This window comes from Xiphophorus hellerii, chromosome 3, assembly GCF_003331165.1.
Source record: "Xiphophorus hellerii strain 12219 chromosome 3, Xiphophorus_hellerii-4.1, whole genome shotgun sequence".
Taxonomy (NCBI): Eukaryota; Metazoa; Chordata; class Actinopteri; order Cyprinodontiformes; family Poeciliidae; genus Xiphophorus; species Xiphophorus hellerii.
Window position 1 is genome coordinate 12,031,077 of NC_045674.1, and position 14,973 is coordinate 12,046,049.

At 38.5% G+C, this 14,973-nt stretch overlaps 1 protein-coding gene across 1 annotated transcript in view; it reads right to left on the minus strand.

Annotated features, from left to right (window-relative positions):
• Nucleotides 1-9,215: 9,215 nt before the first annotated feature.
• The window catches only part of erfl3 (Ets2 repressor factor like 3), a 65,613-nt gene continuing 59,855 nt past the window's right edge, over nt 9,216-14,973 (minus strand). The window contains exon 5 of the mRNA XM_032557559.1: nt 9,216-14,919. Within this exon, the coding sequence (XP_032413450.1) occupies nt 14,269-14,919 (651 nt within the window). The 3' untranslated portion in view covers nt 9,216-14,268. The remainder of the gene's footprint in view (nt 14,920-14,973) is intronic.

The following is a 14,973-nucleotide window of genomic DNA, read 5'->3' on the forward strand; positions in this document are numbered from 1 at the left end:
TGAACTCTGACCTCTTCATTCAATCATGTATGCCACCTGTCTTTATAAAGAATAGTAAGAAAATCTAAACATAAGAGGAAAAAAGAAAACTGGGAGGCTGAAAGGCTTTCAAAGCAGGAGCATGGAAGTCAGTTCAAATAAAACGATGAAAACCAACAATAAAACTCAGATTGTGAGGGTTCAGGGAGGATTTTCTGTATGCCACCGCAGAGTCATGCACCCTGCTTCACCTGAAAGCTCGTCTTCCAGGACCCCTGGAGCAACGGATTCTTGTTACCAGCAGGAGCTGAGCCTTTAGGTGGAGGTTTGGGGCCTTGACTTTAGATATTCAGCAAAGGCACAGCAGCAGAACGGGGCCTTGCTTTCACAGAAGCAGTTAGATGTCAACAGAGGCTTTTATGTGCTAACATGTACTAGGAATCTGACAATCATTTGTGCATCTATTTCTAATGAAGGACATATGATTTTATCTTCTTTTAAGCCTCCACATGTTGAGTTTACGTAATAATTCTTACATAAGTGTCCATGAGTCTTAGCAAAGCATTTTGTGCTGTGAGCTTTTAAAGGAGGGAGTTAATGAAGGGGTGGAGGGGCTCTTTGTGTATCAAGTGTCAGCAGAGGACAAGTTTTCCTCTGTAGCGTACAGGAGCAGTCTTAACAGCTGATAAGTGCTGCACTCTCACTCCGCCAGGGTGAGGGTTTACTGGAGATCCAGGCGGTGCAAGGCGGGATCAAACCCAGAGATAAAGAACAGTTTGGGAAAACGGGACGCTGTCACAAAGGAAATGTTTAAGGAAGACACTCTTGAATGGATTAATTCAGACACCTGAGCCACCTCTGCACGCTGAGGCAAACTGCGCCGTGATAAACGGCAGACTGAGGTGATGTTATGACCTCACCGGGCTGGTGCAGGGGGTCGACATCCGGGAGAACAGTAGGCCCTTGTGCTCACTGCATTCTAGCTCAGGGTAACTGTACACCGCTCAGCTGTTCCTCGGGGTCCACGTCATGTCTCCGAGCTGAAGGCAGGACCCTCGCGAGGCGTCGCTGGTCACACACACAGACTTCACCCTGTGCTCAAGAGAAGACAGAGAGCACAGCACATGCATTCAGTACAGCAACAATGACCTCAATGTGTCTGGCTGCTGCATGAAATTGTGCACATTAGTTTTTATGAAAGCAGCATATGAGCGACATTGTGCTCTGTTAATTGCAAAAGTATTCAGTCTTTTTCCAGCTCACATTTACACAAACTGATCATTTTAGCATATATGCAAAAATGCTATGCGTGGTTCAAAACTAAAACTGATGAATCGGTTATTGAAACAATTTTCAATTAATTTAGTAATCAATTAATAGTTAAATGGAGTATACAGACAAAAAAAAAGACTATTTGCTGAAAAAAAAAAAAATATTCAGAGCAGTAACTACGCCAAAACTGTTCAAGATGCATACATATATATATATATATATATATATATATATATATATATATATATATATATATATATATATATATATATATATATATATATATATATATATATATATATATATATATATATATATATATAATATACAGTACAGACCAAAAGTTTGGACACCTTTTAATTCAATGAGTTTCCTTTATTTTCATGACTATTGACATTGTAGATTCACACTGAAGGCATCAAAACTATGAATAACACATGTGGAAATATGCACTAAACAAAAAAGTGTAAAACAACTGAAAATACCCCTTATATTCTAGTTTCTTCAAAGTAGCAACCTTTTGCTGTGATTACTGCTTTGCACACACTCTGCATTTTCTTGATGAGCTTCAAGAGGTAGTCACCTGAAATATTTTTCACTTCATAGGTGTGCCCTGTCAGGTTAATAAGTGGGATTTATTGCCTTATAAATAGTCATGAAAATAAAGAAAACCCATTGAATTAGAAAGGTGTGTCCAAACTTTTGGTCTGTACTGTATATGTTTTACATATAAGACAAAAACACCTTTGTCTGTAAATATATTACACAAAATATTGTACCTATTCCTCAAGTGGCACAATTTTAGCTTCACCAGATTCATGTTGATGCATTTTAGATATAACCTGTTTATCTTCTTACTTGAAAAAAAAGTTGAACTACTTTTTTATTTCCATCTTTTAATATATTTCTAATGTTGTATAAAAAAGTTTAAGAAGTTAAATGAAAAATCTGTAAAATGTGCCAATTTTTTCATCTGATTAATCGGTCAGAATAATTAATAGAATTACCGATTACTAAAATAATTGTCATTTCTAACCCAACTGAAAAAGCAATCTCCATCATGAAACGTGGTAGTGGCAGCATAATGCTGTGGGCTGCTTTTCTCCAGCAGAAACAGAGAAAATGTGCTTAAATGGCCCAGTCAAAGCCCAAACCTGAATCAAGTTAAGAAATTATGGTAAGACGTCAAAACGTGATAAATCCTAAAATTACATTTGAAAGCAGATATTGAAAAAAATTAACTTGAATGATTTACTGAATAGAAATTAAAATGGTTATTTTTATGCAAACTAATCCAGAAAGTAAGTTTGAAAGTTGTCCTTTTTTTTCTTCAAAACTTACTTTATTTTGAACAAATAACAATACAAAAAAGATCTTCAACATAACATGTAATATCAGATTACATGAAATAAAAAAAATAGAGTAATAATATATAATAATATAAAACAAACCACAAACTTTGGCATTACTACTAAAGGTTATTGCAATCTACAAAATAAAATAAACAAATTAAAAAGATACCTAAATACTTAAAATAAAATGTGTACTTTTTAGTCTATATAAACAGTATTATTATTATGATTATTATTATTTTCTTTAAAAATGTAAGTACATTCAAGCATATAATAAATGATCTGTTGTAACAACTAAAATAAAAATAAAAGTAAATGATATCGCAAATAAGTCTGCTTATGAGATGGAGTTCAATTTCTTAAGAAGTGTTATTGTTTTTACAAGGTTCTGATTATTTAAATTAAGTTTTCCAACTGAGGCAACATATGTTTTTAAGTCAGTTCCTTTAAAATTATTACATGAGAATTTTTTTTTTTTTACTCCATTTCATTTTGTGGACATAATATTTTGCTATGATTATGATTAGATTGACAATACATATTCCATTTGAATAAAAGGTTGAACTGTTAACAATGAGCAATATTGACAATTTTGATGAATCCACCAGGTATACACTATTCACAAGGATATATATTGTATATTTTTCTTCTTCCTTTCTCATATGTAATTTGTTTTTTATTCTATTTTATTCTATTTTTTCCTTATATTAGAGCTATATTCTAGTCTATGAACTTGTTTACTGGCATTAAGGTGATTCTGATGTTGTGAGCAGTAGAATGGGTGCTATTGCGGTAATCCAACAACAGGGGGAGACATTCGCCCTAAAATTGTCTCGGAGTAAACAAGCATCAGTGGAGGTGAATGAAAACTTCATCGTACACATTTTCACATAGATTTATTTCATCACAAGTCATCGAGAGCTAAAATTACACACAGAAATAATAACGCCGCTGCCTCTGTTTAGCTCAAATAGTTGGCGACAACTGGCGGGAAAGGAAGGAGGAAACGGAAATACAAGAAGCAGAGTATCAAACAAACCACATCAATGTGCATTTACACTTGCCAGAGCTCAAAGCAGCGTCGCTGTGAAAGAGCCTCATGGCGGTGCGGTGCGCTTCTTCTCAGTATGGTGGAGGATGTGGTGAACTTACTCGCAGGCCTCGGTGCTGAGCCGTACCGTAACTCTCTCTCTGAGGATGCAACACTTTGTTTGTGTGTGTGCGTGTGTGTGCGTGCATGAAAGGGCATTAAGGACGGGCTTCTTGCTGTGCACTGTGTGCACAGTGCAGAGGCTGCGGTTAAATGTGGAGCAGAAAGCCAGCCTCTGCGCTGGTTTCCGCGAAAGCAAGCGCTTCACAATTTGGAGGAAGCGGAGGGGAGAGGGATGTGGCCCAGGTGACGGAGCTCAGCGGCTCCTGTGGTGTCTCTCTCTGTGTGTGTGTGTGTGTGTGTGTGTGTTGAAGTTAGAGCACCTGGAAGGCTGGCGTGTTCTCACACAGGCACAGTGACCCTCTGCAAGGGCGCAGGAGTCAGCAGGATATGCAGGCCCTGAACGCAGGCCTGATTTCCTAACCTTCTAACAACCCAAAGATTATAATAATAAAGATATGAGGTATAATTTTCATGCCCTTCAACCGAGCTTGGACATTTTAACTTTTTAGGTCTTTACCACATTAATCATCACACGTTTGGGCCTGAAATAGAAGCCTGAACACTATATTTTATATGTGCAAAAAAAAAATATTGTCAGTTCAAAAGTACTCGAGGGCCAAAAAATATAATTTTAAAGAACTAAAATCATCAAGAATGTTGACTTTTTTTCCCTACCTACTCAACACTATTTTAGTTTAGTACTTCATGCACTGCAGTATTTCTATGTGGAATCCAAAAGTTCCCAAAAAGGATGGAAATATTCACATCTTTGATACTGACAGGTGTGCCAAAACGATTTATCTTGTGGACCAAAATCATCAGCTCAAAGGTACTTACTGGACAAAAAAAAAGATAATTTCTAAAAAGTAAGATCACCAAAAATGTTATGTTTTTTAAATCTACTCAACAATAAACAAAGCATTAACTATTTTAATTAAAGTTATCAGATTAGTTTTTTTTTTTTGTAGGAACAGGATCCAAAACTACGATTTGTTATTTTTTCCTTGTTAACAAAAAGGAATCCGGTTGACTTGTTATTCTGAGCTTGATTGAAGAAAACAGATTTTGTTGTTGTTGTTGTGTATTCTCAGCAATAAAAACAGGATCAAGGTCAGTCTTCATGTGAAAACACTTCTTATATTTAGCCAAGTTTTAGCAGCAAATGGCCCCCGAGCCCCACTTTGAACACCAGTGACAAATAAATTAGCACAACATTGAAAATTAAATTATTTCAGCAAATAATATCCCAACTACAGCCCCAAATCTCAGATTAGTTGAAAAAGAGGCTTCATGGAAGACCAAAGAACAGAGAGAGAGCAGGAGGAAGTTCAAATTGTTAAGGTAGAAAAAAAAGTATGAATACTTCTCTCACATCAGTCACAATAGGCAAGGATCACATCCTTAACTAAAGTTTCTCTGTCTGGCTTTGTAACCGAACGACCATCCAGATATTTATAAAGAAGCAAAAGCAAATGAGGTGGATTAGCAATGCTACGTGAGTTTATCGTCTCTGCTGCTTGGATATTTAGCTATTAGCATATTATAACAGTCATCAGACGGTCACAGCAAGTCTTCAGTCAGAGGCCTCTTCAGATTAATTACAAGACTGACAGCTCCTGGAAATCCCCTCAGCATCACCATCATCCACAATGAATGAAATCAGTGAAAAAGTGAATATATATACAGTATATCGTTATTATGGCATATGAAAACCCCAAATTCAGTTTCTTATTAAATGAGAGTAACATAAAAAAGCTATTTTCAGCTGTAAGTTCTGATCACATTGTGGCCTCTGCACTAACAGACGTTGACACCCGTGGCTGAAAACTGGCTGTTCACACAGGACTGTATCCAAACAGAGCAATGGAAAGCTGAGTGGAAGGAAAAAGTGTGTTAGGAAAAAGTACACAAGCAACATGATAACCGCAGTCTTGAGAGACTTGTGAAAAAAAAAGTCAATTCAGGAGCGTGGAGGAGTTTCAGAAGCTGTGGACTGCAGCTAGAGTCAGTACACACACACACTCACACACACACACACACACACCCGCACGCACACCCGCACACACACACACCCACACACCCCCGCACACCCCCACCCCCCCCCCCCACACACACACACACACACACACTTATCTAAAACATAGTTCTCTTTTCAGATGACAGTAAACTTTACTTTTCATTTGGAAATGAAGCTTTCAGAGTCTGGAGGAAAAGCGGAATAGATCAGGATTTAGTTTCTTAAGGACATGACTTTTAGTTGCTATTTATGTGCTCTACCTTTTATGATTTCATCTTCTTTAATCCTCCACTTACTGATTTTCTTTTCATACAAAGTTGCTTGCTTGTGGCTGAGAAAACAAGAGGCAATAATAAATCAAAAACATAAAGTCTGAGCCTTGGATTTTATGATCTTGAGCAATATCTCCTCAAACTCTAAGGAGATATTTTACTCTAAAACCACTATAAACGCTGCGAAGTCTGGCTGAATTGGAGTAAATTATTATGGATTACTGAAAACTTTTGTACAGGCCTGCACCCAGATTTAAATGAAGTTTTTTTTTTTTTTTTTCATTTAAAAAAAAAATGATTACGGTAAAATGTGCTAATGTGTTTTAAAGAAGTAGTCAGAAAGTAAACTCACAGAAAATAGTATTTAATCCTAATTTTCTCCTTCAGGACTTAAACTGAATCTGTTTGACTGTAGTTTCATTGTTCGCTTTTTCCCACATCAACATCCCAGCGACTCTTCGCTCTCTCTGCTCTTCCTCCTCCTTCATATGTAACAGGGTTTTATTTCAACAATATTTTAGATGTGAAGTTTGTCAAAATTTGTTCATGTACTCTTTGAATGTATTTAGTTTAATCCAGAAGTTGTTCCTCCAGACTTTTATTGGCGTACCAAGTTCTGTTACGCTGCTCTTGACTGTTGGTGGTTACCGTAGCAACCAGTAACTGACAACTCGTCCTCCTTTTTTCTGTTGCCGCCAGTAACTGTGGTATGTTTTGGGATTAGCTCTGTGTTTTTCTTTACAAGTATTATATTTTAACATATATTTTAGGCAAATGTAATCATACGCAGTGTTTCGTGAGTAATTTTGTAAATATCTTTAACTGTTATCACGATTAATGTTGAGGATTTTAGCTGCGTTTTATTTTACAAGCTAACCGCTGCTTGTCAACTGTCGAATGCTGTTGCTCTGTAGTTTGTTTATATACTATACATTTATTGTATTTTATCTCATGTATAGGGGTAGAAGCTGCGGGACTAATGCTAACCACCAGCATGATTTCCTTTTTTGTTAGAATAAATACAGTGAACCTGAGTGCGTCTGTCGTTAAGGCAACCTACTGGACCTGAGGCCGACGAAGAAAGGCGGCGGCTGCAGACGTCACGTTGCAAGGTAACATGGCGAAACCTTTTCTGAGCATTATGTGGGTGAAAAGACACAATGCTTTTCTTCTCAGAGGTAAATATATTAGTGAGGATCACTTTCACTCATTCATAACTGACATGGTGAAACGATGGACTTCTGCTCTGTAATTATTCAAATAAATGTTTTACAGCAGCATGAATGAGATCATTTGGTGAAATTTACACTCTTGGGGAATCATTGCATTCAAAACTCTCAGCATCCAGCAGGAAAGTTAGAAAATAAACGGTTATGAAAGGATTCCTCAAACTTTTTCTAATAGGTGATGAACTCTTTGAAGAATGTGATGAAATTATCTCTAAAAGTTGCCTTAGAGATTTTTACGAGGGATGTTCAAAAAATGCTTTATCAGCAGAAATATTTTTGCTAAACCTTTACACACTTGAGTGTTTACTGAAGTTTAGAAATTGGAAAAAAAAAGTGTCTTAAAGGGATTTAAGGGAATATTTTAAAGACTAAATCAATGCTTTAGTGTCACATTTTGTCAGGTTTTACAGAAAATGTATTATTAAGCAAGACAGTTCATGAGAATCAAGTTGTTTCTTCATAAATTTTTTAAGATCCATTTGTGGCTCCAGAGCTGCAGGTTGCAGACTCCCGATACAGACGATGGAAGATTCAGAGGTTTTAAAGCTGCCATTCTTTTATATTTTAACAGCAAAGAACCAGAAATAAAAGCCTCAACATTTTGTTGATCAGCCTTTCTGAAAATTACTGTCAAAAATGTTGTATAGTTTGATTAATACGTTTCAAGTACACTTTGAGACTCTTTGTAGTGTTTGAAACATACAAATGATAAACTCCAAACAGCCTACAAAAAAAAAAAATAAACTAAAGCTGAGATATATTAGTCTGGAAAAGCGATTATGAAGCCCTGAGCATGAAGACGAGGACATCTGTCCAGTTGTAGTCATAAACGTCCTCCATCAGCCTGCAACATGTGCTGCAGCCAGACCTGCACTGATCTTCACAGCATGAAGTCAGTCCAGGTTGACAAACAGAATAATCCAGGAGGACTGCTGCTCAGGCTCCAAACAGCTGCGAACAATTAAAAACTGGTGCAGTAATGAAGAAAAATCCATTTCATCTTCAAAACATCGCCTCTCCACTTTGTGAGATCAGACATCAATAAAGAGCAGGATGTGAGCTGTTCAAACTTTTGCAGTTGTTTAAATTAAATATAAAATACTGAAGCTTACTATGAATTCATAGCTGGTTGTACGGTGTTGGAAGATGTAGGGAGGCTGGAAAAAAGATAGGAGCAGGTAGGACGGAAGGACAACAGAGGAAGGAAAAGAAGAAAGCAAAAAAGGAAGGACAGATGGTTTAAGACGAGCAGAAAGGAAACAAGGGCAAAAGGAAGGAATCAAGAAAGGAAAGAAAAGAGAAAGGAAAAAAATGTTGCAAGGACAAAAGGATACAAGGAAGAGAGGAAGGAAATGATGTAAACTAGGAAGAAAGGAAGGACAGAAGAACATGAGAAAAAAAACAGGGAAGAAAAAGTTTGAAATAGGACAAAAGGCAGAAAAGAAAGGAAGGGATGACAACTAAGAAAGAAAAGTAAACGGTAGAAAAAATAGGAAAGGAAGAAGAAAAATGAATGACCTGGATGGGAGAAATGAACTGCACAAGAAAGAAAGAAAAAAAGGAAGAATACAGAATTTAGGAAGTTTAACATGGAATAAAGTGTAGAACTACAACAATTTCTTTTATTTTTCTGGAAAGTACTAAAACCAGTCCTCAGACTTGGAACCTATTATTAAGAAAAAAGGAATAAATTCCATCCTTTTGTCTTAAAAACGCTTTTCGTAAAGAAGCATTTTGTGAGTAATTTTACATTTACTTTAATCTTGAAACAACCAAATCCTTCATGCGCGCACGTTGGCTCGATGCTGACGACAGGAAGTCTGAAGTTAATCTCTTTGTTTACAAATAAACACACAATAAAACCCTGAAGTCTGGATGAATCCCCTGAATGAATACATAGGATGAATGTGTATGCATTAAGGAAGAGCAGCAACATTCATATTGGGGTTTTAACTGGTTTTAATTAACCCTGATTACATCTTAATTACAAGTTTGGAAAAAAAAAACAAAACAATGAAAGAAGCGCAGAAATTCAATGTTACATCATAGTATTAACTCTCCGGTCTCCGTGTGAGATGTTACGCAACAGCTCTGGGGAGAGAAGAGGAGAGAGAACAGACTGAAAGAGGGAGATCTTTACACTGTAAAACACAACTTTTCTTCTTTTAAAATCATACACCTCCCCACCCCTGCCCCCAAAAAACAACACAAGGAAAATATACAAGAGTGACCGATAAAAGTAACATTATGAAATTAAAATGACAATAAAAGACAAAAAAAAAAAGGATAAAAACTCCCTCTGTGCCCTGAAATAAAATCTTCGCCCGCTTTGCTTCCTGCTCCATCCCAGGTGGTAGATCTCTGTCAGCACTGAAGTTATTGTCACATATTTCACTTATATCACGTAAAAAAAAAAAAAAGAACTAAAAGCTGGAAAGGATTCAATACAGGGAATGAAGTTCAGGGGGTCAAATCAGTAATACCCTCCATAGTGATGTTCACGACGCAGAAAGCAACAAGTAGCCGAGCCGCCGAATAAAAATAATGCCAGGTGGAGAGGTAAATTACTCAATAAAAACAACAAGAATCCATATTCATACTGACATCATAAAAATAAACCAAGAAGTCTGTACTCTTTTTTTTTTTTTAAATGGAGAAATGTAAAATCTGTGCCGTTTGTTTGACAGTTGAGGCCTGTAACAGGATGAGAGTAACTGGTGACCTTTTCACTGCCGAGTCCGACACGGCGAGGAAACGTTCGGCAGCGAGAGCAGAGCAGCTCAGACGGGCGTCATGTCTGTCGCTGAGATGTGGTGAAGTAAGGCAGCTGTCAGTTCAAATACAGACGTACGACCTGGTGGGTGGGTGGGTGTGTGTGTGTGTGTGTGTGTGTGCTTCAATCCAGACCACCAGAGGTCTTAATGAGAGAAATTTAATCAGTTCAGCCACAGACAGACTGCAGATCATCTACTGTTCCTTGAAGGACAAACACAAACAGGTTAAAAATCTGAAAAGTGCAGTGTGCATTTATTTTAGGAGTTGCTTGTAATTAAGCTGGTAATAAAAGCCTATCCGTGTAATTTCATTTTAGTATAAATCCAGATGTTCTTTGAAGACCTTGGACATCTGTTAGAGAACAATAGTGAACAAAAAGCATCATGAAGACTTGAGGTCAGCTAAATTAAATGGGTTTAGAGCCACAAATATGACCTGATCTTATAACTTTTGATAGATATCTACCTTTTAAATATCTAACCTTTGATAGGATGTTGATATTTGCACATATTGCCAACCTAATAAAAAAAAAAAAATAGATCAAATAAAAATGGTTGGTACTAGTATCATTGCTATGGAAATAAAATATAGAAACTGAAAATAGCCAATACATGCATTTGTTATATCTTTTTAAAACTTCAGTTATTTTTTTATGATTTTTAGTCACAGTTTTTAAGAGAGGACCCCAGTCCAGAGGTGGAGGACAGTGAGGATCGTCCAAAGAGCCAGTTGTGGCTCCGGAGCCGCAGGTTGCAGACCCCTGGTCTGGCTATTGTTGAAAGAAATGTGAGATAAGTGCCATCTGCAGTTTTCCACACCATCACTATGGTGAAGCATGGTGGTGGAAGTATCATGACGTGGAAATGCTTCTCTTCGGTTGCAAAAGACTTTAGACTAAACCAGGTGTGTCCAAACCTTTTAGTCTATTTGCAGCAATAAAAACATGATTTGGGTCGCTCTTTATTTAAAAATAAAGTATTTAGCCATGTTTTAAAAATGTAATTAAAGACAGATTTGGGTCAATGGACAGATGTGTTCTGATCTGATGGTTTATAAAAAGATTAATAGTTTGTGTTGTATCAAAGAAGATGAGAAGATTTTAATTTATGGGTCAGAGTTTAGTCTTAGTTGAAAAAAAAGTCTCCATCGCAATCAACTAGGAGAGGTCCAAAACGTGGCTCAGGGGCCATCTGTGGCTCTTGAAATTATTTTGATTGAGTCAACATGAAAATATGTGGCAGGACTTGAAAATTCATGTTCACAGAGATTTTCAGTCCGATCTGACTGAGCTTGAGCTTGTTTGCAAAGAAAAACAAGCTAAAAGATTTAGATGTACAAAGCTGGTGAAGACATGGTAGCTAAAGAGAGGCCAACCACACTTTTCAGATTTAAAAAAGTAAAAATGAAACCAATTCATCTTTTCCTCTGCTTTACATCGATGCAGTAACTTGTGTTGGTTTATCACATAAAATACGACGAAGCTTGTTGATTCACTGACAAAAAGTTTCAAAACGGTTTTCAAGGAACAGAGGTAACAACCAGGTGACATCAGGAATTTAGAGCCTGTCAAAAACACTTGTGTCTGTCTGGGTGTGTGTGTGGGCGCGTGCTGGGCTGTGTGTGTGTGTGTAAAAGTGCATAGATTTTAGGGAGAGGGGCATCTCGGTATAATAATTAACCCTTTTCTCTCAAGTGTGCTGAACTTTGAAGCGTTAATACTAACTGGAGTAGGAGAACAGTGCAGGATTAGCGCCTCTGACAAGCAGAGGAAGCCTGGAGAGGTGGCCTGCAGCCAGGACAGCTCCGACCAGGGAGAACCCTGCTGAGCAGAGCGAGACTGCAGACAGGGAAACAAAAAAAAAACAACAAAAAAACCCCCAGAGAACTGCACGGTGAAAGGGCTGGCTACTGCAAAACCAAGTGAACAGCAGAGCCAAGCAAACCGTCTGAATCATTAGCAGTCTGCTGGTTTTCTCTTCCTTCCTCTGGTGGACAGGCCTGAACTCTTTGTTTACATATGCAACAAATATACAAGAAATCCCCCACTGCTCCTTGTTCTGCTGCCCCCATAACAATACCATCTGAAAATGATCCACTTACCATAAAAAAAAATCCATCATTAAAATGCTGTGCTTCTCTTAAACTCTTCTGTAATCATCTCCGTCTGAACATTTATAAAGATATATTCTGTGTGTGGTTTTAGAGCTCAGTTTGAACTACTTTACAAGCTTTAAAAAGAAGGCGATCAGCGGCAGTGTGTGTTTGCAGGGAGAGGGAGCTGTGACGGCAGTGCTGTGCATGTGTGTCTGTGTGTCGTTGCTGGTTTAGTTTAACACTACGATTGTTAGACGAGCTCGAGCTGCAGCTGGAACTACTTCAGGTGGAGAAGCACGCTCTTCCTTCGTTTTTTTACGCTCCCCCACATCAACCTGGGGTTCATATTGTTTCTGCGAGAAGAGAGTCGTGATGTTTCCACACGTGGTCCACGAGAGAACACTGCAAAAACACAACATCTCACCAAGTATTTTTGCTCCAAGTACGAGCGCAAATATCTTAGTACATTTGGAATAAGACAAAACTAACTCAGAAGTAACTTTTGAGCAAGATATAGCAGCCTATTTTAAGTAAATTATTAATTAATATTGATGAAAAAGTACTAGTTCTACTGGCAGATTAAAATGAAATAATCTACTACTGTTTCATCAATAGTAATGAATTCTTTACTCAAAACCAGTTCCTATATCTTGCTGAAAAGTTACTCTTCAGTTAGTTTTGTCTTATTTCAAGTGTCTTAAGATATTTTCATCAGGAAATAGAGCAGAAAAACTTGGTTATATTTTGTGGTTTTGAAGTGAAACGAGACAGAACAGGAGGAAATCAGAGGGGTGGTGGTGTCAAAGTCAAATGTTGAGGGAAAAGCTGACGTCTCTGCTTGGTTTGGGCTCGATAAAGTCCCTTGAGTCCCGTTCGATGCGTCTGTGTGGATCCAATAAAGATACAGCAAAAGGCTTCCCTGAGTGGAGAGGGCCAGACAAACACCCAACAGCCCCACTCACCACACTTTCCTTCCTGTCCCACATGATCTTTCCTCCCAGCTGCCCTCCTCTGTCCCACCCAGCATGTCTCTCCAGGGCTCTCGGGGTTTGATGCAGGCACTTAGAAGTCCCGTCGGCCTGTAGGGCGAGCTGCAGGGCTGTGAGGGGTCGTTTCTCCTGAGGAAAGAGTTGTGTGGCTGCTGATGATGAGAAGATGGGAGCTTCACTGGCCTGGTGCACTGCAAAAACACCAAAATCTTACCAAGTATTTTTAGTCTAGTTTCTAAAGAAGATATCCGAGTACAAATGAGACAAAAATAACTTACTCAGCAAGACGAAGGAGCTTGTTTTAAGTCAATAATTTGTTAATATTGATGAAAAAGTGCAGGTCATAAGTGAAATAAGTAGTACAAATTGATTATTCACTAACTAGGACTTTTTCATAAATATTAAAATATTTACTGTCTTAATTAGTTAGATCCCAAAAATGTAGAAATTGTCTGTTTATCATCTACTAAGGTAACAATGTGGAAAGTCTAAATATTCTATAAAATGAAATTTTATGGATTTCATTAAAATTTTGTTAACCATCGAGCAACTAAGAAAAATCACAACAAATTTTTGCCCCTTTTTTATGTTTTGAGTTTTTATGTACATAGATTTCATGAAAATGTTGCATTGTTGAGCAGGTAGAATGTTAAAAACAAAGTAAAATCACAATAAATTCATTTTTGCATTTTTAATTTCAGGAACTTTGTGTCCTGCCAGTAGTTTAAATTTGGCAGTTTCCGCAAAAAGTTTGGGCACCACTGCTTTAGATTAAAAAATATTCACATATTAAAATGGTCTAGTCAAAGTCTAGACCTAAGTTCAACTGAAAATATGTGGCCGGACTTGAAAATTTGACTCTAAACAAGCTCCTACATCGTGCTGAACAGTTACTTGTATATTAATTTTGTCTTATTTCAAGCGTACTAAGACATTTGCACTAGAAACTAGATAAAAACACAGCTGGTTCTTCCAGGATTGATGGCGGCTCTGACTCAACAGGAGTCTGACTGTGTCAGTTTTATGAGCGTGTGTGTCAGGCTCTGCTCTCGGGTCGTCTAGTTTGTCAGTGTGGGAGTGGGATTACATTTACAAACTCCTGTACTGCTGGAGCAGTAGTGTTGGGGCTGCGCTCCTCAGCAGTCTTTGTTCTCCAGGGACAGCTGGGCCGTGGCGCGGTGCAGCTCGGCGCTGACCCTCCGATGTGAAGCCAGAGGCGCTGATAAAGACCCCTCATAAGCTAGCGGAGGGGGACTGTCTCCGTCTTCCCCGTCCTCCTCCATCTCTACACATCCATTAGTTTGCCTCCCTTTATTCCTGCCCTCCTCCGGTCGGACCTTCTTGTCGTCCGACTCTTCCTGCGACGCCTCCATGCGCTGGTCCTCGCTCCAGCGCCTCTTGAACCGCAGCTTCAGAGGGATGCACTTCCCCTGCGCGGTTCCGGTCGAGGCCGTCTGCGACTGGGCGGCGTGGCTCTCGCCCGGCTCCACCGGTTCACTCTTAAGGGTGGTCAGGCCGCGGTGGGCATGCTGCGAGGTGAAGAATGGCATCAGACCCGGAGGAGGAGGAGCGGGGGCTTTGAAGACGTCCTCGTCCAGGTCTTCGTCCTGCGACGGATGATGGACGGCCGCTGTGCCATTGGACAGGTGGTGGTTGTGATGGTTGGAAATTCTGGAGTGTCGAGCGGAGAAGAGCTCAAACTCATTATCTCTTTCGTCTGGGTCTTCATCGCTGATGTCCGTCACCTCCACCTCTTCCTCTGACTCTATATCAGAGATGGGCTCCACCTGAGGAACGATAAATTACAACATAAATTAAGACAGAAACAGAATTATGATCCA